General features: G+C 41.1%; 1 protein-coding gene and 1 pseudogene across 2 annotated transcripts; one reads left to right on the forward strand and one right to left on the reverse strand.

Annotated features, from left to right (window-relative positions):
• Nucleotides 1–333: 333 nt before the first annotated feature.
• On the reverse strand, nucleotides 334–24075 carry Mdm2 (MDM2 proto-oncogene). 2 transcript variants are annotated; one of them, XM_085683209.2, is made up of 12 exons: nucleotides 23906–24075; nucleotides 23417–23491; nucleotides 23193–23277; nucleotides 18538–18612; nucleotides 15384–15517; nucleotides 14953–15002; nucleotides 8914–8981; nucleotides 8498–8594; nucleotides 7649–7794; nucleotides 4003–4158; nucleotides 2984–3061; nucleotides 334–2163 (listed from the first exon to the last, which is right to left on the reverse strand). In XM_085683209.2, the coding sequence occupies exons 3-12, from the start codon at nucleotides 23271–23273 to the stop codon at nucleotides 1591–1593; spliced, it is 1458 nt and encodes a 485-aa protein (XP_085539335.1). In that variant the 5' UTR covers nucleotides 23274–23277; nucleotides 23417–23491; nucleotides 23906–24075; the 3' UTR covers nucleotides 334–1590. The 2 variants fall into 2 exon arrangements, with proteins under 2 accessions (XP_085539335.1, XP_048274803.1); XM_048418846.3 differs by lacking the exon at nucleotides 23906–24075 and having other exon boundaries at nucleotides 23417–23665.
• LOC125390129 (U6 spliceosomal RNA) lies at nucleotides 11059–11156 on the forward strand (annotated as a pseudogene).
• Nucleotides 24076–26672: the final 2597 nt, after the last annotated feature.

Raw genomic sequence — 26672 nt, forward strand, 5'->3', positions numbered from 1 at the left:
AATGACAGGACACCCCTGGCTTCCTAGGATTTAGTTTCAAAGAAAACAAAAAAGCAATTACAATAAGACAATACCATTCACTCCAACCAAGTGAACAGAACTAAAGCAGCCTTCCATTGATGACCACTTTAGCCTAGTGAGGAGAGCATCCACTCAGCCCTCGCTGAGTGAACAGTACTAAAGCAGCCTTCCACTGACGACCACTTTAACCTAGTGAGAAGAGCATCCACTCAGCCCTCACTGAGCTCAAGCAGCACCCAGCTGCCCATGGCAAAGTGAGACACAGACATCCAGACTACTCAGTAAGAGTCAGCGAACCTCTTAAAACAATCATTTATTTAATAAACCATTTATTAGGAAATAAATAATGCATGTATACCACACCTAAATATTTAGGAAATAGTATTGCCCAAGGATATAACCTCAGCATTACAAATTCAAAGAGTGAAGCTTCACTTAGTCACCAGATGCCAAGGCTGAAGCAATCATTCCTCGCTGTTCTCCTATGAAGATGTAATAGACTCATCATAAGGAGTGGTTTTGTTTGATTCCTTTAGTCAACTAGGTTAGTACAAAACCATCCTCTAGTTACTCTAAACTTACAGTCCAGATGATTTTACTTTCTACACCTGAGCATGTGAAAAATACAGAGCCCTTCAATCAAAGACTATGAACCAAGAAGTTAATCCACAGGGATGGAGAAATCATTCTAAAATACTATGCATGTTTTAAAATGAGTTCTCATTATCCATGTTCTGAATTAGTCTTTCTGAATGGTTTCCAAACCTTAAGTACAGCCTGAAACTCAGGCAACATCAGGAACCATAGAGCTGAGACTAGAAGGTGCTTCAGAATTTCCAACACGAGACAACAGTGCATCGCCTGTCCCTCTCCTATGTCAAAAACTGGAAAATAAGGTGCATGTTTTTACCAACACGGCACCATATACAACTCGTACCTTAAAAAAGTGTGCACACTTGGGGCACATGTGGAGGTCAGAGAACAACTCTGTGGAACTCAAGGGTTCCAGGGATCAAGCTTACATCATCAGGCTTACACAGCCAAGTGCCTTTCCAGAATCCTCTCTCCAGCCCACACCCATAACCGCTGGAGAACTAAGGAGTTTCAGAATTTAGTAACTTATATATTCAATCCTTCACACAGCTTTAACTCCTTACATGAGAAGTATTAAATAAATTAAATGTTCTATATTCACAGAGGGAAAAAAAAGGAAATCAAATACTTCTTATGCAGTCAATCCTCAGAATGGACCCATCATTTGCAGCTGGAGAGGACTTCCAACAGTCCTTCCAGGTGGAACGTACTTAAAATATAAGGAAAATGGAAAAGAAGCTACACAGCCAATGCAGATTACATTAAAACCCAAATGTAAATATAATCAAGTGAAGTTCTCCTAAAAGGAAGGAAACACAATTGTCACCCTCAAGGAGATAAATCATACAACAAATTTTATATGAAGTGAGATGCTTTTCTTGCTTTAGTGTATGCAGATAAAAATAAAACTCATGTTATCTAATTTGGGGGTTATATAGTTAGAAATATCTAATTCTATTTCTATGGCCAGGTCAGCTAGCTGAAATAAGTTAGCACAATCATCTGAATTGGTTGTCTGCACACTGGGCAGGGCTTATTCCTCTTCTTAAGCTTCTTTGCACAAGTGAAACATGACATGAGATGTCCGGTTTTACCATGAACAATGCAACCGTTTTTAGGTCGCCCTTGACAAATCACACATGGTTCAGTAGCATTAAGAGAGAAGCCAGATTCCATACTTTCTTCCTTGTCTTGTGCCTCCTCCTTCTCCACCTCTCTGACATCTTCTTGGCTGCTATAAACAACACTACTAGAAGTCGACGGCTGGGAGTAGTCCTCACTCTCCTGTGACGGGGAGGCATGGACCTCTTTATCCTCATCTTCCTCAGTGCAGGGCTCTTTAGAATCATTCACTGTAGATCTTTTTCCATCAGGCACATCCAAGCCTTCCTCTGCCGGAGTCAAGGTCTCCAGCTTGGCTTTTTCCAAGATTTCCCCTTTATCTTTTTTATCTTCTGGAAGCCAATTTTCACGAAGGGTCCAACATCTGTTGCAGTGGGATGGAAGGGGAGGATTCATTTCATTGCAGGAGGTACATTTCCAATAGTCCTTCAATAAAAGAGGACATTAACTCTTTAGTTATTAGTCACAGCAAGGCTAGCACTGTCACAATATGTCTGAGGTAAAAGTGTATCACATAGCTTAATTTTCAACATTTCATGTTTTACATAAAATAGGTAAAAAGCCCATGAGAAATATAGTTAATGCTGTATACCAGAAATTAGCTAAGAGAACAGATGTTAAATACTTTCCCTGCATGTATACACACAAAAATGGAGAACTATGTGAAATAATAGCTGTTAGTTTCTCTTTGCACACCTGGGCAATGTTCTCCTGGGCTCTTAACTGTTCAGTGTGTCTTCCTTATCCCAATTTCTCTTTACACAACTAGAAAAGCACACTCTCCCGCACCCCTGAGTCATCACTGAACATATCCTCTATCCTTGCATAAACTGAAGGATGAACTTCCTAGTGAACCCTGGATAAATATGTCCAGTTTACTTTGCCTGGCAAGAGGACTAATGCAGAAGCAACGGGGGTAAAGTCCATTTATTCTCCCACACTGATTCCTTGATTTTGGCTAAGTGTGGCTTTCACTCATCCCCAAAACCAAACAAAGGTCTTGTAAGACGGGGATGGATGTTTCAAGGGTTCCAATATATTCAAGGATAAATTCCATCCCATAAAACCAAACAAATATATCAACAGATTCTACTACAACAAAGAAGGAAAAATGCTCTAAGTCATAAGAGTTTAAAAGTTTTAATTTTATAGAATTAACTCACTTTACAAAGTAAATTAGGCTAACTTTTCCCAATTCTCATCTCAGAGCTATGTCTTGATTTCTGTGAAGTATCTGTATACTTACAGCTAAGGAGATCTCAGGGTCTCCCTCAAAGGAGTCTGTATCACTTTCTCCTGTCTGATACACTGTGACTCGATAGACCTAATAAGACAAATTCATTAGCATCAATTTACCACCTCTCAACCAAGAAGGCTGAATTCTTAGTAAGTCCTAAACAAATAGCTAGAGCCACTAACTCTCCATGAGATCTGAAGCACAAGTCAAACACAGTTCCAGTAAAGCAGACAACGTAGAAGAGTAAACTCTTCACCCACCATGGCAAGAGTTGTTTAACTACTTTTTTTAAAAAAAAAGAATTATTTATTTATAATGTCCTGCTTTCATGTATGTCTTCACACCAAAAGAGGGCGCCAGATCTCATTACAGATCATTGTAAGCCACCATGTGGTTCCTGGGAACTGAACTCAAGGCCTCTAGAAGAACAACCAGCACTCTTAACCTCTCCAGCCCGGAGCTGTTAATACTTAGCAAACAAAATATTCAAGAAAACCTGTTTCATAAATTCCGAGTTATTAACCAGAAAACAACTAGAAATGTTAAAAGTATAGTCACTCCTGAGAAAGAGATATACAGGTACCATCTGACACTTCTGTTTGCTGCATGTTTTATATTTGTGAAAAACAAATTAGTATAAAGGAGGGATAGGAGTAGTGATGCTTGCCTTTGATCCCAGAACTCTGGAGGCAGAGGCAGGCAGATCACTGTGAGTCAACCTGGTCTACACAGCCAGTTCAGGATCAGCCAAGGGTTACATGGTGATACTCTGTCTCAAAAAAATAAAATAAACAAACAAATAAATAAAAAGTAGAACCAAATGGAGAAGTTTATGGACAGACCATTACAAGAATGTCCATCAATGCCTAAGTTTCTGACTTAGTAATATGAGATTATAATAAACCAGACAGTAAGAAACTGTTAATATTTTGCCTTAAGCTCACAAATCAAAAAGCAAGAATTTCAAGTGACTCTGAACGTATCGCATCTCCAATCTTATTAAAAAGCTAGCGACCATGGAAACCCACCTCATCATCCTCATCTGAGAGCTCATGCCCATCTTCACTCAGACTGTAATCTTCGGAGTCAAGAGACTCAACTTCAAATTCTACACTAAATTGATCAGAAACCGAATCCTGATCCAACCAATCACCTGAGTGTTCACTTACACCATCATCAAGATCCTATGGAAAAAGAATAAAATGAACTTAAAGACACTGCCTCTGGGCCTCAGTAAGAGCTTCCTAATTCATCCTGGGCCACTATTTCCTCCTCCTGTTCATATTGCACAGACTGGCGCAAGGTTAAGGTTCAACATTATTACATTAATATTTAATCTTCCCTGCTCAAAATTCTACTACATGAAAAAAAAAAGGTCAAAGGCCCTTAGCACTGAAGTTACACTCAGTTTGACTGCATTAACATTTCCAAATGCCCCCAGCTAAACACACCCTCCATCCTACTCAACACCCACTCCGGTCAGATTGTTTCCTAATTCTTCCACTAACTTTCCCTCCCTAAAATAATTTGAGCTTCTAAATCCCAGTCACCTTTGTTTGGCTAAACCTCTAACAATACCACGTTTAATAACCTTTCCTATTTATACAATTATTGATTATATACACACCTATTAATTAGATGAAGTGTAACTGCAAGCTTCTCTATAAAATACAAAAAGGCTAAGACTTACCTTAATTAATTACACTATTAGCGTGTCAGAATGCTAGTTACTGCACAAATACAAATCTGGTATTTGGTCTTTTTGAGACTAAGTAGCCTTAACTGGTCTAGAACTGGACACTGCTTCCTGAATGCTGAGATTAAAAGACTGTGCTGTCAGTCCAGAATAACTTGATTTGAAAACTTTCAAGACAAATTTTTAAATTTATTTTTACAATTCTATGTATTTTCAACTGACCCCACATTTTAGGACTTAATAATTCACAGCTTAAGAACCTAATGTTATCTGTCTATGCGAAGGGTAAGAACATATACCAAGGCTATAATCTTCTCAATCAAGAGATTCAATTTAAAGAGCTGAGTATGGTGGCGGACACCTTTAATCCCAGCATTCAGGAGGCTGAGGCAGGAGGGTATCTGTGAGTTCAAGACCAGCCTGGCCTACAGAGGATAGCCAATAGTCAGGAGTAGAGGTTCAGTCTCAAAAAAACATAAGAGATTCAACTTAAAATCCTACACTAAATTGATCGCAAACTGTATCCTGAACTATAACTGAGACGAATACACTACTCTAAGAGTCAGGATACAGGTCAATTTTCTGCCAAAAAGCTATTCAACTTCAGATCCATCGTTTACCCTCTAGAGAATACAGTTCCTTGAGGGTATAAAAGGAGTCTGAATTAATATAATCAACAAAAACAGTGTATTATTTTATAAATTTCAAAATAGAGACTTGAAGTGATGTTGATAAAGTAGTAGAAAAAGCAACTCAATCAAGGACTAGCTCTAATTCCTAAAGAACTTCCACTGACTAGGTTAGGACAATCGGTCACATCTCTAGTGACCCAATAGTGTTCCTTCACTCAACTCTAGTATCAGACTTATTTTCTGCAGCAGTGGTCTGCAAGCTGTATCTTAACACCAGTGTATTTTTATAAACAAATCTTTCCTGAACAAAGCAATGCATGTGTGTCTACACATCTATGGTTGCTTTTCCAAATTAAAAAGAGCCAACAGGGACCAAAGCGAACTGGACCTAAAAGGTTAACTACATGGTGTTTGACAACCCTTTGGTTCTACAGTATCATGAAAAATGCAACACTGTTGGGAGCCTGAGATGGCTCATGGGTAACAATGCCAAGACTGAGGCGCCAAGTTCTCTACCCCTGAAACTTCACCACATGGTGGAAGGAGAAACCAATTACCTCGAGCTGCCCTTTGACCTCGTCACATCCCCCACAAATGCGCACACACATAAACAAACATGCTGTTTTCAAATGCAATATAGAAAGCTGTTTTGAAGTCAAGTGGCAGTGACACACACCTCTAATCCCAGCACTTGGGAGGCAGAGGCAAGCAGGTCTCTTTGAATTTGAAGCCAGCCTGGTCTATAAACAGAGATCTAGAACAGTCAGGGTTACACAGAGAAACCTTGTCTCAAAATTTAAAAAAAAAAAAAAAAAGCTGTTATTACAGTTCAACTTTCAACAAATAAATCAGCATGGTCTGAGTTTAATATCTTTCATACACATACCTAGAAATCAGAGGTCTATTTACTCTGTGCAATGTAGGTTTGTACATGGATAGTGAGTACCAGTATCATCTTTACTGATACAGAACTCCAACAAAGCTAAACTTCCCAAAGTCATCTTCAGTGGGGCACAGAAGAGGCAGGTGGCTCTCTGAGAGTTTCCACAGCAACTTCCAGGTCAGCCCAGGTTACACAGAGAATCCCTGAGTTGGGTTGGAAGTATATAGTGGTACAATTGCTTGCCTAGCATATACAAACTTCTTTCTGGGTTTGATCCTTGGCAAGGAAAACGAACAAGGAAGCAATAAAAGCAAACTTACCTTAGATTTCTACAGTACGTAACTGTACTGAATTTCAGTTTCCTTCATTTATTTAAAAGTGTAACTTCTAAATGTTCAGATTGCTTTCTGACCCAACACACCTGAGCTGACTACTAGTGCAGTGGTCCACACCTAAGGATGACGTCAGTAGTGATTTTCCCAGGAGCACTGCTACCCTACTCTCCCCTTTTCTCCAAACCTAGGACTAGAAACAGGGGGCTCTATACAGATTTAAGATTATATTTTACCACCGTGTTCAGCATCAATCTCACATCAAATACGGGCACTTGTTATGGATTTATTTTATGCTTATTTATTATAAAACTAGGGAACAAAATGTAAGATAAAGGCTTGAGGTGGATGGCAAGCTACTGTTGAAAAAGCCCCGCCCTAGCTTCCTCGCAGCACGTCCCTTGGCTTTGCCTCAGTCCCGTCTATCCCCTGTGAAAACCCCACCTCTTGGACCAAAACGTTCCTCTCAATGGGCCCGTAACAGGCATTCTATTTCTAAGTTTGTTAAAGGACTTGCCGGGAGGTGGTGGCATATGCCTTTAATCCCAGCACTCGGGAGGCAGAGGCAGGTGAATCTGTGAGTTTGAGGCCAGCCTGATCTACAAGAGCGAGTTCCAGGACAGGCTCCAAGGCTACAGAGAAACCTGTCTCAAAAAAACCAAAAAAAGAACTTTAAGGACTAAGCCTTTGAAAAAAAAATTTAAAACTGGAAAACAGGACTACAGAGATGACTCTGGAGTTTAGACCACTTGATGCTCTCACAGATGACCCAGGTTCTACACCCACACAGAGGTCATAACCACCCTCCCCTCCCACCCTCATACTATGGCCCAGGGGATACAACATCCTCTTCTGGCCTCCAAGGACAGCGCATGCTTATGAAACATCCTGGCTGACAAAACACTTACATAAAAAATAATCCTGGTGGTGGTGGTGGCAGCACACACCTTAATCACAGCACTTGGGAGGCAGAGGCAGGCAGATTTCTCTGAATTCGAGGCCAGCCTGGTCTACAAAGCAAGTTCCAGGATAGTCAGGGCTGTTACACAGAGAAACCCTGTCTCCCAAAAACATATATACCTAAATAAATATATAAATAATGCATACATACATACTAAAACAGCCGCCTACCTGCTCCGAGGGGGTCTCTGTGGACGCACTGCTGCTGCTTCTTTCACAGCAGATCTCTCTCAACACACACAGAGCCAGGCTCTGGTCAAAGGAAAGGGATCTGTGGCGCTTCCTTTGCCGCTCACCAGGCAGTTCATCTGAGTTTTCTTTTATGTATTAAAGGGAAATAGTTAAATCCCTGTGCTGTGGCTGATTCAGAAACTGAAATGTCTTAGTTCCTATTTGTAACAAAAGTCAACCATTTACATTCTTAAAGTCAGTGTTTCACTGGATCTGTCCAACTAAAAACACTGAAAAGTTTCCAATGTTTTTTCTGAACTTTACCTTCAAAAGTTACAATAAATTGAATCCATTTAGCACTCTTACTGACCCAACAACATACAATTTTCCTGTCAACACTAAGCGATAAAAATATGAGTATGCTAGGTATGGTGGCACACATCTTTAATCCTAACACCTGGGAGCCAGAGGCTCCCTGCCAGTTTGAGGCCAACCTGGTCTCTGCAGAGATACTGTCTCAAAAAAATAATTAAAATAAAATAGAAAAGAAGACTTCATCTTCATTTTATTATAGAACCAAAATCAGGGGTCTAGAGCAGTGGTGCTCACCCTTCCTAATGCAGCAATCCTTTAATACAGTTCCTTATGGTGTGGTGCCCCCAACCAAAAAATTTTTTTTGTTGCTACTTCACAACTATAATTTTGCTACTGTTAGGAATCATAATGTAAATATCTGTTTTCTGATGGTCTTAGGCAACTGTGAAAAGGTCATCTGACCTCCAAACCACAGTATTAAAGGACGAACCCCCAAACAACTATGTAATATGCCAAATAATTACTCATATATACCTGTCTCACTAATTGCTCTCCTTCTAGATGAGGTAGACGGTCTAGAAAATAAATCTGAAGATGAAGGCTTCTCTTCTTGTGGCTCTCGCACAGGGTCCTAAATACACAAGAAAACATAAAATATGACAAAGTAAACACAGCACAGGCTGCTCGAGTTCTGTTTTATATATCCCTCCCAATTTTCAAGAACTATTTATCATGAAGCTGGAGAGATGAGTCAGAGATTAAGAACATGTGCTGTTCTGGACTGGATGACTTTGGCTCCCATCACTCACGTCTGGGGCAGCTCACAACCACCTGTAACTCCAGCTCCAGGTGATATGGCCCAAGAATGCAAACACTCACGGACAATACACACAAATAGAAATTTTTAAAAAGAAACCTTGTAGTAGAGTAAGAAATTAATTAACTATTACCTCCTGATCACTCCCACCTGCAGGCTGACATCTGTTTTCACTCACTGATGTGCCAGAGTCTGAAGACTCTAAGAGAAAGGAAAAACTGACTCAAAACAAAGAATAAGAATTCAACATAAACCAGTTTAACCCAATCCTGTACAAAATTTAACCTTTCAACAAGCATTAGCCATGTATGTCCTAAGTGTCATTTGCATGCTAAAACCTGGAGATAAATTCAACTTTAAAACAGTAATTATAAAGTAAGATAAGCCGGGCAGTGGTGTTGCCCACCTTTAATCCCAGTACTTGGGAGGTGGAAGCAGGGCATGCAGATCTCTGTGAGTTCGAGATCAGCCTGGTCTACAGAGTGAGTTCCAAGGACAGGCTCCAAAGCTAGAAAAAGCCTGTCTTGAAAAACCAAAATAATAATACCAAAATAATAATAATAATAAAGTAAAATAAGCAAAATTTTAAAATATACTAGCAGATACCGGGCATGGTAGTGCACTCAGCACTCAGGAGGCAGAAGCAGACGGATCTTTATGAGTTCAAAGCCAGCCTGGTCTACAAAGAAAAGTTCCAGGACAGTCAGGGCTACACAGAGAAACCCTGTCTTGGGGGCGGGGGAGAAGAGAATATACTAGTAGAGGAAACAAAAAAGCATCATTTGGTAGATGTGGGGGGAAAGACGGAAACTGTCAGGACACATCTTGTAATAGCCTACGCTGAAGCTGGTGTATGCAGGCTTCCAGACACACACAGTTCCTGTGGTACAAAATTAAACTAATTCACTTACTGGAGCGGAAGCAGGGTCACTGTGCAAAGAGTCATGTGTGTTCAGCCAGACAGCACAACATATCATTCTTCTGAGCAGTTCCATAAACCTGCCTAACGCCATCTTGTAATAGGGTTTTAGTTCAAGAAATAAAGCTGATTTCCTAGCTCACAGAACTATTCTCCCCAGGAGGAATCATAAAACTCCTAAATAAGGAGTAGCAAATCACTCTGACAAAACAGAATTTAAAAAGAAGAAAGAAAAAAACCATAGAAACAAACAACAACAAACCACTGGGCATGATATACACCAATCATCCCCAGTTATTGGTCAGACTCAGATAGGATTACAATTTGAGGCCAGCCAGAGCATCTCAGTGAGACTCTTCTCAAAATAAAAAGTTACAGGTAATTCAGAGGCCTAAATAAGAGGCCTCAATTAGCATGTGTGAGGTCCTGGGCCCAAAGTATAGTATGAGAAAACAAATAATAGAACATAGAGGCAAGCAAACAACTTGAGAAAAATTAAGACTTTAGAAACTGGGTGAGATCAGGTGTTTAACGCAGCCTGGTCTACAGGACAGCCAGGGTCCCACACAGAAACTCTGTCTTGAAAAAAACCAAAAGACCAGAAGTTTGAAATGCAGTGTGGAAGGAGCTGATAAAGAGGATACCAAGAGTCTAACTGGATGATGTGTGATAGCACTCAACAAGAGATTGTAGGAGGGTGGACGCTTTAGATTGGAAAATAATTAATTTAAATGAGCTACTCAGGTAGGCAGGTACAGTTGGTATTTAGTTTTACAGATCAAGCTCTCAAAACATCAAAATTCCAGAACTGGGAAGGACAAAATTACTCAAAACCATAGTGAGATACCCTTCACTGCCACCTTGAAGCACTTCCATCAACAGTGTAGTCAGGCCTGGGCTCTGAGCACTCTGAAATGATGTAGCACCATAAAAACTCTTGCATTCTATGGAAATATACAGATTATAAACTGAATACATAGACAGGCTATGTTACCTGGGAATTTGCCTTAGTACATGTAGTAATTACAGGACAAATTAATAAAGTGCCAGGTGTGACAAGGTTGACAATATTGATCTAGAATTTTCAAAATTACTTTAACTGAACTAAAATACAAAAATGAAAATCATGTAATTTACAGCTGACCTTTTAATTCTTCTAGTAATCTATCAGTTTATTTAAATGAATGACTATTAAGATACTTGGTGGTGCACGCCTTTAAACCCAGCACTCGGGAGGCAGAGGCAGGTGGATCTCTGTGAGTTCAAGGCTAGCTTGGTCTACAAAAGCTAGTTCCAGGACAGGATCCAAAGCTACAAAGAAACCCTGTCTCGAAAAACCAAAAAAAAAAAGATACTTGAGTGCCCGCTTCAGCAGCATACACACTAAAATTGGAACAATACAGAAAAGATTAGCATGGCCCCAGGATTTAAAAAAAAAAGATACTTGAGAAAATTTAAAGTACTACCACAGATTCCATAACTGTGTATTGTGCCACCATTTGACTTTTATTAAGAGCCTTAGAGGTCACCAGTAATCCCAGCACATTCAAGAGGGAGAAGCGAAAGATTACAAATTCAAGGCCAACCTGGATACTCTCTCAAAAAAAAAAAGTCTCAATTATCAAATCAGTCATTACTTTGTTCTGGGTTAAGATAAGATTCTGGTGCCTTTTATAGACACTATTTTGGTAATGAAACCCAAACATATAACAATTCAATGAAATACTATATTATACAATATGCGAAATCTCAATGGTACACAGGAAACAGGTATGTAGTGCAGTATACACAGTAACACAATACACCCTGAATACAAAATGGAATAGTGGATTACAAGAGTGGTCAATTCAGTCTACAAACTAAACAGATTTCTGAACACAGTTTAAAGATACCCCTTCCCCCACCTTTTTTGGTTTTTCGAGAAAGGGTTTCTCTGTAGCTTTGGAGCCAGTTCTGGCACTCGCTCTGTAGACCAGACTGGCCTCAAACTCAAAGAGATTAAAGGTGAGTGCCACCACCGCCCAGTCTAAGGATAAACTTTTTAAGGTTTATAGTGTTTTGAAGTCTACATCTACCGGTATTTAAATACACACTACTAGCCAAATATGGTAGTATATAATCCTATAATCCTAGGGTCCTTCGGAGGCTGGAGGAGGAGAATCACTAACTCCAAAATAGTCTGAGATACATACTAGAAATCTTGTCTCAAACATCTTTAAAGGTTTGGGAGATGCTATCGGTCTTCCCAACTTAGTGTTTTTATACTATAGAAATGATATCATTTATACCATGAAAATCAGCAACTACTACAAATCAGTATTTTCCCCCCTTGGAAAGACTTGTTAAAAATGGATGGGGGGGGGGGTTGGAGAGATGGCTCAGTGGTAAAGAGCACCGTCTGCTCTTCCAAAGGTCCTGAGTTCAATTCCCAGCAACCACATGGTGGTTCACAACCATCTGTAATGAGGTCTTGTGCCCTCTTCTGACCTGCAGGCAGAGTACTGAGAATACTGTATATATAATGAATAAATAAATAAATCTTTAAAAAAAATGGATCAAGGGACCAGACACAGTGGCACACACCTATAGTCCCAGCACTTAAGAGACAGACACAGGTGGATCTCTATGAGTTCAAGGTCTGCCTGGTCTACACAGTGAGTTCTAGCCCAGCCAGGGCTATGTAGTGAGATCCTGTCTTTAAAAAAAAAGGGGGGGGGGCTAGAGAGATGGCTCAGCGGTTAAGAGCACTGACTGCTCTTCCAAAGGTCCTGAGTTCAATTCCCAGCAACCACATGGTGGCTCACACCCATCTGTAATGAGGTCTGGCGCCCTCTTCTGGCCTGCAGGCATATACACAGACAAAATATTGTATACATAATAAATAAATAAATATTTAAAAAAAATTAAAAAAGGGGGGGGTTGAAGAAGAAAGAAAGAAAAAAAGAAAGAAGGAAAGAAGGAAGAGACCAACCCTTTTCTTTAAAAAGTATCAAAACACTATACCATGCGTGCATCTTTATAGAATGAAAACCAAGTCTCAAAAAGGCTGAATTGAGTCAGTCTGAGTACGCAGCTCAGTGTCAGCGCACATGTTAACCACCACAAAGAGAGAACTGCAAGCAGAGCTAAATTGCTGCTTGCTTACAAAATAGAAAATGACCGTCTATTCAAGAAAGACTAAAAAGGGGGACAAGAAAAGAGAGAAGATGAAATCTCTCTTTCAAGGTCGTACTTAGGTCACAAACATCTCAATTCATTTCAAGGTCTGATCAACTTCTAGTAGCCTTTAATATTTAATCCATTTTTCAAAGAAATTCTAACTGATAACCCAAGGTTTCAACAGACATGAATGGGGCATTCAACTTTGTATGATACATTTTGTATTATACTTTTTATAATAGTTTTAGTTCATAGCATTTCCTACTCAAGTTTATACTTCTATTATAATTATGCATAAAGTAATTCTTAAAAAGAATCACTGGGTTTGGCAAGACAGGTCAGGAAATAAGGAAACTTGTTGCCCAAACCTTATGACCCGAGTTCAATCCAGAGTTTGATCTTCAGGACCCACATGACTCCCTCAAGCTGTCACCTGACTTCATATGCACATCGCAGTACATAAAAGTGCTCATAGAAGCACAAGTAAATGTAGGTTGAGCTTTTTGGGTTTTTTTTTTTAAAGGAAAATCATGAGACTGGAGACATGGCTCAGTGGGTAAGAACACATATCGCTCTTACAGTGGTCCCAAGTCAGTTTCCCAGCACTCTATCAAATGGCTCAAAATCTCCTGTAACTCCAGCTCTAGGGAATCTAACACCTCTGGCTTCTGTGGAGTCCTGCACTTATGTGCACATATCCACACCCACATACAGGGGGACACACACAAATTTTTTTCTTTTTCTTTGAGACAGGGTCTCATTATGTAGACTTGGCTGGACAGGTCCATCTGCCTATGCCACCCAAGTGCTAATACTGAAGGTATGTATCACCACATCAGGCTCCATATTTAATTTTTTTTCAAAAGAGGGTTGTAGTAATGGCACAGGACACTCTTGCAAGAGGTAGCGGCTCACTTACAACAATCTAGGAGATCAATTCCCTTCTTCTGGCTCTGTGGGTACTTCCCATTAGGGATGCACAAACATACATACAAGAAAAACAAAAAAAAACATTCACACACATTAAAGGAAGGAAGGGGGGAGAGAGGGAGGGAGAGGGGCAGGGTTTCCTTGTGTAAGAGCTCTGGCTGTCCTGGAACTCACTTTGGAGACCAGGCTGGCCTTGAACTCAAGAGATCCACCTGTTTCTACCATCTGGTGCTAGGATTACACTGGCAGTAGGGTTGTTGAAGCAGCTAGCTAGAACAACACTTTCCAAGCACAGATGAGTCCCTGTGTCCAATTCCCAGCAGTGCTGAATAAATGAATGATTGCCATGTGGTTGTAATTCCAGCTACTTGGGAGAGCAGCAGGAAGACTGAGTTCCAAACCAGCCTAGAAAATTTACAAGGATTCAATCTCAAAACAAAGCAAAAAAGTAAATAGAGGCCGGAACTATGGCTCAGTGGTTAAGAGCATTGGCTACTATTCCAGACAAGTCTGGATTCCCAGCACCCCACACAGCATCTCACAACTGTCTGTAAATACAGTTCTAGACCTCATGGCCTCTTCTGTTCTCACAGGCACTGCACACACATGGTACACAGACATACACACAGGCAAAACACTGACACACATAAAAATAAGCAATAATTTACAACAAAATTAGTCAGCACTGAAAGAGCTGACTAGTAAAAAAGAGAACCAGAAACACAAAATACATGCACATGGATAGCAACAATGTCTCTGTACCGTTCTGTTCTGCCTTATACTCTACAGTGCTAAGGATTACAGCAGAACAGCCTGCACACAGGCTAGGAAAGCACTCTTCCACTAAGTATGTCTCCAAGTCCTTAAAAATGATTAGAGGGACTGGCAGGATGCTTGCACGGAAGCCTAAATGTCTGAGGAGGATTTCTAGAAACCACATAAAAAGAATGCCACATGACTTCCACATGGACATCATGGCACCTGTGTCCCGCCCACAGACATGTATCATATACACACACACCAAGCTACTCAAACACTTTCTAAAAGCTCAAGGGCTCTCAACTACATAGTGAGTTGAGGTTAGACTAGGATACATAAGACCCTGAATCAGAAAGAACTGTCTTCAAAGTTACAGTATTTTCAGAGTATTCAAAATTAACTTACCTTGCTGACTCACGACCACCAAGTTTCTGTAGATCATTGTATATATTTTCCTTGTAAGGAAAAGAAAAATTATAAATAGAGAACCTACAGCTGAGTGAAGTTAGATCCACTTTCACGCCCAAACAACCAAAGACTGGACAGGCCTGATGGCCTGAGTTCAATCCTAGGAACTCACACAGTGGAGGGAGCTATCTTCTTCACAGGGAACATGCTCACACACAATCAGACAAACAAACAAACAAACAACAAATATCAACAAGTTTTTAAAACTCCAGGAATTCAGGTTCCCAAACAATATACTACCCCCTCCCCAAGTAAGTATCAGGGCCAGGAGTGTCAACAGCAGTAGAGCATTTCATATACATGGCTCCAGTTTCTCTCTGACAAGAGGGATAGAGACAAGGCGAGCTGCAGCTTACTGACTTATTTACCTGTGCTCTTTCACGGAGAAGCTTGGCACTCCAAACAAGTCTCCTAGAAGATCATTTGAGCAATACACAATATGTTGCTGCTTCTCATCATATAATCGTTTAGTCATAATATACTGGCCAAGATAAAATATAATCTGAAATAGAAATGTCATTTTTAAGTATTAAAGAAAACTAAATACCAGTTTTGTATACATTGATTAATACCCCCATTATCTAAACAACCACATCCACAATCCTATACAAGATCATTTTGTGTCCAGAAGCTCTTTTTAAGTTGATGAAAACAGAAGTAACTGTTTCTTTCCTTCACATTACTTAAAAACTGCTCAAAAATCTAGATACTACTAACATTCTAGGAAAGACAGAGGAGGCAAAAATGCAAAAAAAAAAAAAAAAAAAAAAAAGCCAATCACCTAAAACATATACTTCAACAGCTCTGAAGTCATCCCAGAGGAACAGGAAAATCACCAATGGCATCTCCCAATCAAACAGTCTCAGTTATTACTGCAATCAACCCGAGTAGTCTGTGGTCCCAACAGACTACTATGAAGTTAAATAGTAGTGCTCCATGCTCCATTAAATCAGTTTTAGCACATACTGTTATCCCAAAAGAAGCCCATCAACAAGGTAAGTCTGTAAGCATACTACAGTGCACAGAGCAGCTGTCAGTACAGCCTCATCGTCCTGACACAATTGTTATCACGGGATGGAAATGAAGAGGCTGCCCCTTGGCCTGACACCGAGCACCGCCAAAATGAAACATAAAAAAGGATAAGGAAACCACTCTAGGACTGACCCCTATTCCAGTGCACTTTCTACTATCCCATACTGGTTTTCACTACTCTCAAGTGCCCCAGGAGAAAGAACTGAAAACAGGTCCAGACAATATAAACAGCTCTAAGTCCCACATCCACAGTCCATCCAACTTGGGGTCTAAACTAACTCCAGAGATCTGTCCTAAACAAGGAAATGTTTTTCCTTGTCAATACTCCTTAAATAATACAGTATTAACAAGTGCTTACATCATGTATTAGGTAATCAAAGCATAAGGAAATATCAAAGCGTAAGGAAAACTGTACATACACTGCATTGAAAGTTTTATCTTTTAAAGTAAGGGACTTGGAAGGCAATGCCCTGTGAAGAACAGAGGAACATCACTGGGCCACAGCTCAATACAAGCATCCTACATCTTTTTGATGGCCTTGATCTATTTTCTACTGTCTACTACTAAATCCATACTTTCTTGATTATTTCCTTAACTAATTTTATAAAGGTCAATCCAAAAAGTTAATGACCCTAAAAACATCATTTACACTTAAGAGACTTAGTAGTTTTCGTAGCTAAGCGGGAATCAATCAACTTTGTTTTGTTTTTCAAGACAGGGTTCTCTTTAACAGCTCTGACTGTCCTGCTCTGTAGACCAGGCTGGCCTTCAACTCAGAGATCCACCTGCCCCTGCCTCCCGAATGCTGATATTAAAGACGTGTGCCATCACCACCCAGTGAGTCAATCAATACTAAAGGAATGTGCCTACATGTCCATGATCACAGACGCTGCTGACAGGCAGTGGGACAAGAAAAATAGGTTCCTCCTAGAAAGTATCCTGAGAGGTTTCTAATGGTATAGCTGAAGGCAAGATTCAGTCTCTTCCTGTCCCACTAACCAGTCATAAGAACAGAACTTCAGTGTTTTAAATAAACAAGATAACACTTGTATCTCTCACACACTGAAACTGTCTACAACTGCCCAGCCACTCACTGAAAACCATACTTTCATAAACAACTTTAAAGTAAACAATAATACAATGCTGTGTCCATGAAACAGACCACAGGCTCATGAAATCAGCTCATCCGGGAATTTCAGTACAGTACGTTGTACTCATGTGGCTCATGTACAAGTACCAACCTGGGACCCAGGGATACCCAAGAAGTCCTTGGATAAAATTAAGGGAATTCAACAATAGGGATGGGGAAGGTGGTATGATCTTCATTTTCACTAAATTTGAACTGAAATTTAGTTTTCTCATCAATTATGAATATAGGCAACAAATGATAATATTTGTAATTTCTGTCACCAATAAACAAACTGTTTTTGTACTGTACTATCCCTAAAACAAATACATCAACATTTTATTTCATTCCTTACTACACTAAATTCAAACTTATTGTCAGTGTTTTGTTTTGTTTTTATGTGCACTGATGTTTTGCCTGAATGTATGCCTAGGTGAGGGTGCCCTGGAACTGATGCTACAGACAGCTGTGGGCTGCCATGTGCATGCTGGGAATTGAACTTGGGTCTTCTAGAAGAGCAGTCAGTGCTCCTAACTGCTAAGCCACCTCTCCAGCCCCGCATTTTGTTAATTTAAAAGGTTTATACTGGGCGGGTGAGATGGTTCAAAAGGTAAAGGCGCTTCCTGCCAATCCAGATGACCCTTGTCTGGTGACCCAGGATTCACTGGGTAGCAGAGAACTGATTCCCTCAAAACGTCCTTTAATCTCCATTATACATGTACACAAAATAAATAAAGCTTTAAAAATTAAAAAGTAACTAAAAGTACATTATCACAAATTTGTTTACTGTTATGCATTTAAATGATTCTGAGAAATTACAAATCTGAGACTTTTACCAATTTGCCAAATGAGCTCACAGCACAAATGCCAAGAATTCTGTAACCCCAAGCACTCAGAGGCATGGGCAGGTGACTTCTGTGAGTTAGAGGCCAATCTGGTCTACAAAGATATTTCCAGGACATCAGAGCTACATAGAGAAACCTTGTCTCAAAAAAAGAAAGTCATACAAATTAGTATTTTTTAGCTTCAAAATATAGTTCAAATGGTCACAAAACCATGTCCCTGCTTATTACAAAATCTTTCTATATAACAAATCTTACCCACAAACTTGAAAAAAAATACTACATATGACTATTAAAACTATTATTAACTATTAATAGTATTAACTATTAAGTACTCAGGTTGGAAAGATGGCTCAGTGGTTAAGAGGCTGTTCTTAACCACATGGTGACTCACAACCATCTGTAATGAGATCTGGCGCCCTCTTCTGGTCTGAAGGTGTACATACAGACAGAACACTGTAGACGTAACAAAATCAAAAAAGGAAAAAAGACATCAGTTCTCTATCTCTCAGTTCTGCTCACCTCTTTCATAGTATAAGTGTCTTTTTGCGCACCAACAGACTTTAACAACTTCAAAAGCAATGGTTTTGGTCTAACCTGTAAAAGAAAAGAAGAGCTGCTGTTATACCCATGAGAGCACTCTCCAGCATAAGCCCACCAAGTCTGTCCAAAAGGAAGCCCAATAAAGGCAGTAAATACCATTTAACAATTTGTTACAAAGTCAGACCTCAAAAAGTTGGGTTTTACACTAAGTGCAATAGACTTCACAAATGGAGAAGCACACATCACCAAAGAGGAGGAAAAATGCTATGGAAAAAACTATCCTATTAAGCAATTATCATGAAGTCATTAAATACTATTAGTTGTGATCAAAAAACAAACAGTATCAAGAGCCAGGCGGTAGTGGTGCACGCCTTTGATCCCAGCACTTGGAGACAGAGGCACGTGGATCTCTGTGAGTTCAAGACCAGCCTGGTCTACAAAAGCTAGTTCCAGGACAGGTTCCAAAGCTACGGAGAAATCCAGTTTCGGGAAAAAAAAAAACAAAACAAAACAAAACAAAAAACAAAAAAAAACAAGTATCAAGAGGCTCAGAGATTAAAAAGTACTTGTTGCTTGTGCAGAGGACCCAGGCTCAGTTCCTAGGACCCACCAACCATCAGGCACCTCACAACTGCCTGAAACTCCAGCTTGTTCCAGGTAATTGATTCAACATCGTCTTCTGGCTTCTGCAGGGACTGCACATGCATGGGAATGTGATACTGTTTCCATTCTCCAGCCCTATCATCTGTTTACTACCACAAGATCTAGTTGAGATCCAGTGTGCCTATTGTACTATACAAACCCAAGGGTCTGTTCTAAGGAAACTTACACAATGGAGAAAAAAAATACACCTTTAGAACTAAACCTATCACCAATCTATTATACACACAACTGCTACAGAACAAATCCAAACCAAAGAGGTAATGAACAATTCAAAGACTACAATTCATGTCCCTCAACTACAGCTCAGTATTTTCTTCCTATGTGATTTACACTTCAAACACCCACTTATAATCATTTACAATGCACCCAAAAAGGCTAGATAGTGCCACAAAAAAAAAAAAAAAAAGACACAGGACTTTTATTTAAAGAGCACACCAGTAAAATCAGAACAGCCAGAAGGTATTTTTTAAATTGTCTAGCCAATTTAAAAGCAAAGTACTAAATGAACTACAGGAGTGAATACAAACTAAACTTTATTTGTAAAAACAAGTCTATTTGTACCAGAAGCTACAGTCTGTCTGACTCTAATCTAACTTTCCCAGTAGTAAGATAAATAATTGGTGGGGCTAAAGAGATAAGTTAGAGGTTAAGAACACTTGCTGCTCTTGCAGAGGCCCTTGGGTTTTGTTCCCAGCACTCACATAATAGATCAAAACCATCTGTAAGGAGTTCCAAGGGCTTTGACACCCTCTTCTGGCTTCTGTAGGCACCAGGCATCCACATGGTACACATACACCCATGCAGGCAAAACATTCACACTCACAAAATAAAAATCCTTAAAAAGCCAGGCAGTGGTGGCACATGCCAGCACTCAGGAGGCAGAGGCAGGCAGATCTCTGTGAGTTCGAGACCAACCTGATCTTAAGAGTTAGTTTCGAAACAGGCTCCAAAGTTACAGAGAAACCCTGTCTCAAAAAACAAAACAAACAAAAAAATACTTTTAAAATACAAAAAAAAGGACAACTGCCACCTCACTTGCCAGTTACCTAAGCTGTGACCCACAGAGCCACTGGTGAGCCTAGCCTGGCAGCCAGTATCCACCAGAACAGCAACACCAAGGGGCACCATGACAAAGTGGCAATGAACTTGCCATAGACATCTAGGCCTGAATCAGTCTATTACTATCAGTCATGCACTATTCTGAAGATGGTCCTGTCCCTTACAGCTTTAATGAGCCTTTTGTTTCATTTTGTTTTAAGCATATGAGTGTTTTACCTGCATGTACTTCTGTACACCACTTGAGGTCAGAAAAGAATGCCAAATCCTTTAACATTGGAGTTACAGATGGCTGTGAGTCATCATATGGGTGCTGAGAACAGAAGCCAGGTGCACTGAGGAGTAGCCAGCGCTCCTAGCCACTTAGCTGTCTTCCCTATCAGAACAGTTTTTTATGGCTTCACATGGCGCTAACCCTCTTTGTCTACATGGCCTAGAATGCAACCTCATGAAGTAGCCTGAAGACAAACACGACTAAAGGGAATACTAAAGTGAATGCTTCTAGACAGCATTTGATTTATTTTTAAAATACTGTTAAATGCTTTTAGGATAGTAAGTACACTGAGTCAACTAAAGTTGAAAGAATGTTTGGAAAACCAGGACGGAGAAGGCATGTAATATGATCATGCTAATTATATCTGCAAAACTCAACTTTTATAAACTCACCCCCACACAAATCATTATCTTTGCATATTTATTTTTGATATTTGGGCTTTTTAAAAAGATTTTTAGCTATGTGTATTGGTGTTTCACCTGCATGTTCATACAGTCCCCCAGAGGCCAAAAGAGATCTCTGGAACTGGAATTACAAGAGGGTTGAGCCACTTTGTTGGTGATGGGAATCCAACCTAGATCCCTTGAAAGAGCAGCAAGTGCACTTGTAACTAACTACTCAGCCCTCTCTTCAGTCCCATTTTTTTAAAGACTATTTTTAGCGGTTTTAAAATGCTCTTTAGAAATGCATTTATTCCTGCCAGGTGGTGGTGGCACATGCCTTTAATCCCAGCACCTGGGAGGCAAAGGCAGGCGGATTTTTATGAGTTCAAGGCCAGCCTGGTCTACAAGAGCTAGTTCCAAGACAGACTCCAAAGCTATAGAGAAACCCTGTCTCGAAAAACAAAAAACAAAAAACAGAAAAGAAAAAGAAATGCATTTATTCCTGAAGAGTACACAAATAGGTTATCAAATACCAAATAGTCAGTACTGTAACTATACATATAAATGGCATTATTCACACAAAGAAATTTGTATTTAGGAAGTATGTGTGTAACAAAAATTAATGAAAATGAGGTCATGAATTTGCAAAATAGAAAAACATATTAGAGGCTTTGGAAAAGAAGGAACAAACGGTATAATTATAATCTCAAAAACAAGGAAGAAGTTTTTTTAAAAAATGGGAACCACTTGGACATGGTGGTGCATGCTTTTAATCCCAACACTCAGAAGGGAGAGGCTGCCAGATCTCTGAGTTCAAGGCCAGCCTGGTCTACAGAGTGAGTTCCAGGACAGCATGACAGCACAGCTAAGTCTGTCACAACCCCACATGCAAAAAGCAAGTTTTAAGGTGCTACATGAAAATACGATAAATACATGCATAATCTTTGAACAGAAAGATTTTTGCAAAACAGTCTAAGAAAACTCAAGTCATCAAACAGATAAATCTGACTATATAAAAATATTTCCAGTGGTAAAGACATCAAGTTACATAGAGTACTAGTAAAAAAAAAAAATTAACTACACTGAAAATGCCCAGAAATAGAGAATCATGCAAACTACTATGAAAAACGCAAAAGAGAATGAGGGGAGAAGGAAATATGGAGGAAAAAAAGAGGGAGGCTAAACAGAGACAGATGTTGAGCACAACTCTGGTTAAACAAGTTACTTGACAAATAAAAGGATAGGCTGCCTCACCGGAGATCCAGGCACGAATCCTGAAACAACAGTTCAGTAACGGTAAGACTGGCTCATAGTCTTAGGACACAGTTTATAAAGAACGAGGAGTGTAAAGAATGTCAACAAGAAACGATAAATGTTTAAGGAAATGGGGAGCTAAAATACCTTGACAGGTATGCATGTAGCAAATCACATTCTTCAAAAATATGTACAAAATGACATCAAAAGGAAAAAAGAAAGCTAGTACTAATTCAGTGCTGGCAGCAGTGAAGACCATCATGACCTTTTGTTGAACCAGTTACCAGTTAGCAATCAGATGTGTTTGTTCATACCCTAGGGGTTCTACTTCCCTATCCTTCTCATAGAATAATCACACACTGACAAACAGGAGACAACTTTTACATCTCCCAGTAGGTCACAAGGCTAAGAATGTACTCAGCTAAGTGGGACAGTACTTATGCACCCACATCCCAAAGGTTGGGGTCCAATCTCTGACACCAAAAGCAAACAAAACCTGTAAAGACTTAAGAAAAACACTCAAATGGTGTGCTCATGTTATTAAATACTCAGCAGTCATTAAAAGCAATTCTGTAGTTGACTGAGGAGTTGTAGAACACCTTTATATAGTAATATAGAATAGAAAACTAATGACATAGAGCAAAGACTGGTACTTTGAATTTTTATTTTATGCATTTCTCTAATGACTAAAAGCTTCAAGAGTTTAGTGCCTTTAAGATCACCATTTACACAGTTGTAGAACAAACAAGAAAATGCATATCATAAGTGTTATGTTGATGTACATAAGTTGATGTAATGGAACTCGTTTTAAAGGCTGTGTCAGGTGAAGGGCTATGAAAATATAGATTCTTGCTGTTAATTCTCTAATACAATCCCAACTGAGAAAGTTTTAGTTAAACATACAGTTACATTTTTAGGGCTGTGCTATAACTTGGGTTTAAGTATTTCATTTGACTACCTAGTAAGATAAGTTATTTTTATACACTCAAGAAAAAAATACCAACCAGAGTCTCTTGTTCCGAAGCTGGAATCTGTGAGGTGCTTACGGCACCATCAGTAGACACAGACATGTTGGTATTGCACATTGGCCTACAAGTAGGAAGAAAAAAACACAGAGACGATAAAAACTTGAAATGGTAAAATACTCTTTTAAATAAAAGAAACAGAAAACGTCTTTAACAGTTGCTTTCGAAAATCAAAAAACGCCATGAAGCGAGTCGTCCCTTACCTGGATCCACGCAGGAGAGGCGCCGTCGTCGGGGAGGCCACAGGTGTCCCCTCTCCGCTCGCCGGCAGCAGACAGCTACAGAAAAGGCAGGGTTTAAATAGCCCCAGCTGGAGGCAAGTCAGGGCTTAGCTCCTCCAACAGGCGACCCAGAACGTGTCCCAACATGACCAGTCCAACAGGAAAAGCTGAGTCAACTCGGGGCAGCCCGGTCCCGCCCCACCCAGAGGTGCAGGCGACTGGCACCCGTGGTCGCCCGGACCCCTGCGGTGAGCCCAGAGCGACCCCGGAGACCACCCGCACCTCGGCCGCGGAGCCTGCCGGGAGGCCCCGGCTCTTTCCCCCCCCCCTCCCCCGCCCCTCGCCCCCCGCCCCCCGCCCGGCGCCCCGCCAACCGAGGCCCCGCCCTCCGGCCCGGCGAGGGCACCGCGGCCACCCGCCAACAAACGGTCACCCGGCCTCGTGCCCCGCGCCCCCGCTTCCGGCGCTTACCTACTCCTCCCCGCGTGGCTCCCGACCCTTCACGGGACGCGCGGAGGCCCGGCGACCATTTCGCTCCGGAGCTCGAGCGACGGCGTCTCCTGGCTGAGAGCCCGGCCGCCTCTCGGCTACCCGGGCCGAGGAGGCCCCCTCCACAAAGCGGAGTTCCGCGGCGCGCGCCCCCTGCTGCCCACGGGTAGAGTGCCGGAAGTCACGGCCCATCCGGGAACAGGCGCGCACGCACGCACGGCACCGCCTCCTGGACCAATAGAACCAATAGGAGTCGGACTTGGGCGGGGGCTCGGCGGCCACGCAGAGCTTGCGCGCGCGGGGGGCGTGGGGAGGGGTTGGGAGCGCGCGCAGGTGGGGCGAGCAGTTTTTGATGAGTTAGTTTTGTTGTTATTGTTAAACCGCAATGGTAACGAGGCAGATTTGTATCCAACTGTTGCTACTACCAAGACCGAAGCAAGAACAACAGCTGTGTGGTATTTTAAACCCACCCCGCCAGCTGCTGGAGTTGTATACCAATGAGTTATTTTCAGACTTTAAAATAAAAATAGGACTAGGGAGATGGCTCGGTAGTAAAGAGTATATACGGCTCCTTTTCCGGTTCTCATCACCCACGCCACATAAACTGTAGTTTCCAGGGGAATCCATCAGCCTCTTCTGGCTTTCATGGTCAACTAACTGTACTCGTGTACACAGACACATACTCATAATTAAAATTTAATTTTTTAAAAAAAGCCATAGACGTATACTCCAATGTTCACAAATTTTCTAGTTGGTGGTTATAGAAGACACTGGATCTTGAAGCTGAACCCAGATGTAGTGGTGCCTGTCTGTAATCCCAGAGGGAGAGAAACACAGCTGACTTGAGTCTACTTTTTAAGAACCTGGGTAGGGGTGGCACACCCGTTTTGTCCCCAGCAGAAACAGGTGGATCTCAGTGAGTTCGAGACCAGCCTGGTCTACAAAGCGAAATCCAGGACATCCAGAGTTGTAACACAGAGAAACTCGGTCTCAAAAAAAAAAAAAAAAAAAAAAAGGGAGGGTGCTGGAGAGATGGCTCGGTGGTTAAAAACACTGGCTGCTCTTCCAGAGGTCGTGAGTTCAATTCCCAGCAACCACATGGTGGCTCACAACCATTCTTAATGAGATCTGGCACCCTCTTCTAGCATGTGGGCATACATGGAGGCAGATGTTGTATACATAATAAATCTTTTTAAAAAAAAAGATATATTTAAGAATGTAGGGTAAGCCTGGCAGTGGTTGTGCATGTCTTTAATCCAGCACTCGGGAGGCAGAAGCAGGTGGATCAGATCCCTATGAGTTCGAGGCCAGCCTGCTCTACAAGAGCTAGTTCCAGGACAGGCTCCAAAGCTACAGAGAAACCCTGTCTTGAAAAGAGAGAGAGAGAGAGAGAGAGAGAGAGAGAGAGAGAGAGAGAGAGGAATGTAGGGTATCATAAGGCCCCTGTTGGGGTGGCCCTGCATTGATCAATCCTCGGCACCAAAATTAAAGTTAAAAGCCCCAGATTTTAAATCAAGAGTGGTGGCAATTTGTACAGTCAAAGATAATCAGGACTGAGACAGGAGGATAGCTTGAGACAGGAGGATAGCTTGAGACAAGCAATGTAAAACTAATTTGAATAACATTGATAATCCACCTCAAGAAGACAGAAGGAACTTTTGTTCTTTGGGGTTTGGACCAGGCATAGTGGCATAAGCTTTAACCCCAACAATAGGGAAGAAGAAACTGACGAGTTCAAGGCCAACCTGGGCTACATAGAGAGACCCTGTCAAACAAAGAAACATAATATTCTTAGGCGATGAAGCAGCTCAGCGGGTGGAGCGCTCTGCTAGCAGCATAAAGACTGGGTCGGCTCCATCCCCAGCACCATCTAAGTCAGGCGTGATGGTGCACATGCGGAGACGTGGTCGGCTCCATCCCCAGCACCATTTAAGTCAGGCGTGATGGTGCACATGCGGAGACTTGGTTGGCTCCATCCCCAGCACCATCTAAGTCAGGCGTGACGGTGCACATGCGGAGACCGTCACTTGGGAGGTGGAGGCAGGAGGATCAGAAGTTTGAGGCCAGCCAGAGACAACATGAGATCCTGTGTCGAAATAAGTCCCCCACCGTTATTAACCTCAAGGACTAGGTGTGGCTTTTAAGTCGTTTCCTTTATGAAATCAAATACAGTTAGATTTCTGATTGCCAGATTCTATACCTAACACCAAATGGATGAAAACTTGAAGCTGGGTGTGGTGGCACATACCTGTGATGTCAACACTCGGGAGTCTGAGAGAGTTTTACCTTGTGTGTGAGTCCATCCTGGGTTATGTAGTAAAATGATGGGTGAACAGATGAGTAGGAGGGAGGAAGAGAGAATAAGAAAGAAAGAAACCTGGGCCTGGTAGTATGCACTTGTAAGCCCAGCATTCAAGAGACTAAGGCAAGGGGATCTAACATTCAGGGTCAGCCCAGGCTGAATAAAGAACAGAAAGTGGCCTGGGCTCTATATCAAAACTTCATCCCCAAACAAAACCATGTATGTGAGGGGGGTGACAGTTAATCCCCATCAAAGGCCTGCTGGTAGTAACCATGGTTATGGTGAGAGTGCTTTGTAGCATATGTAAATTCCTGGTTTTAATCTTCAGTCTTTCTAGGATTTAGTACTGGATGTTTACGGTGTGTAAAACAGTAAACCAATACATGCCTCCCCGAAATAGACTTCATGCCATACTTTGAGATGGCTTCTTACAGGGAGGGTAGTCAC

The sequence above is a fragment of the Myodes glareolus genome, chromosome 26 (genome assembly GCF_982192425.1).
Source record: "Myodes glareolus chromosome 26, mMyoGla1.1, whole genome shotgun sequence".
Taxonomy (NCBI): Eukaryota; Metazoa; Chordata; class Mammalia; order Rodentia; family Cricetidae; genus Myodes; species Myodes glareolus.

Coding starts and splice junctions, on each gene's coding strand:
- Mdm2 (XM_085683209.2), bottom strand. CDS start 23,273: ATGTGCAATACCAACATGTCTGTGTCTACTGATGGTGCCGTAAGCACC. Junction 18,613..23,192: donor CTTCGGAACAAGAGACTCTG/GTTGGTATTTTT, acceptor TTTCTTTTACAG/GTTAGACCAAAACCATTGCT. Junction 2,164..2,983: donor ACCCTGAGATCTCCTTAGCT/GTAAGTATACAG, acceptor CTTTTATTGAAG/GACTATTGGAAATGTACCTC.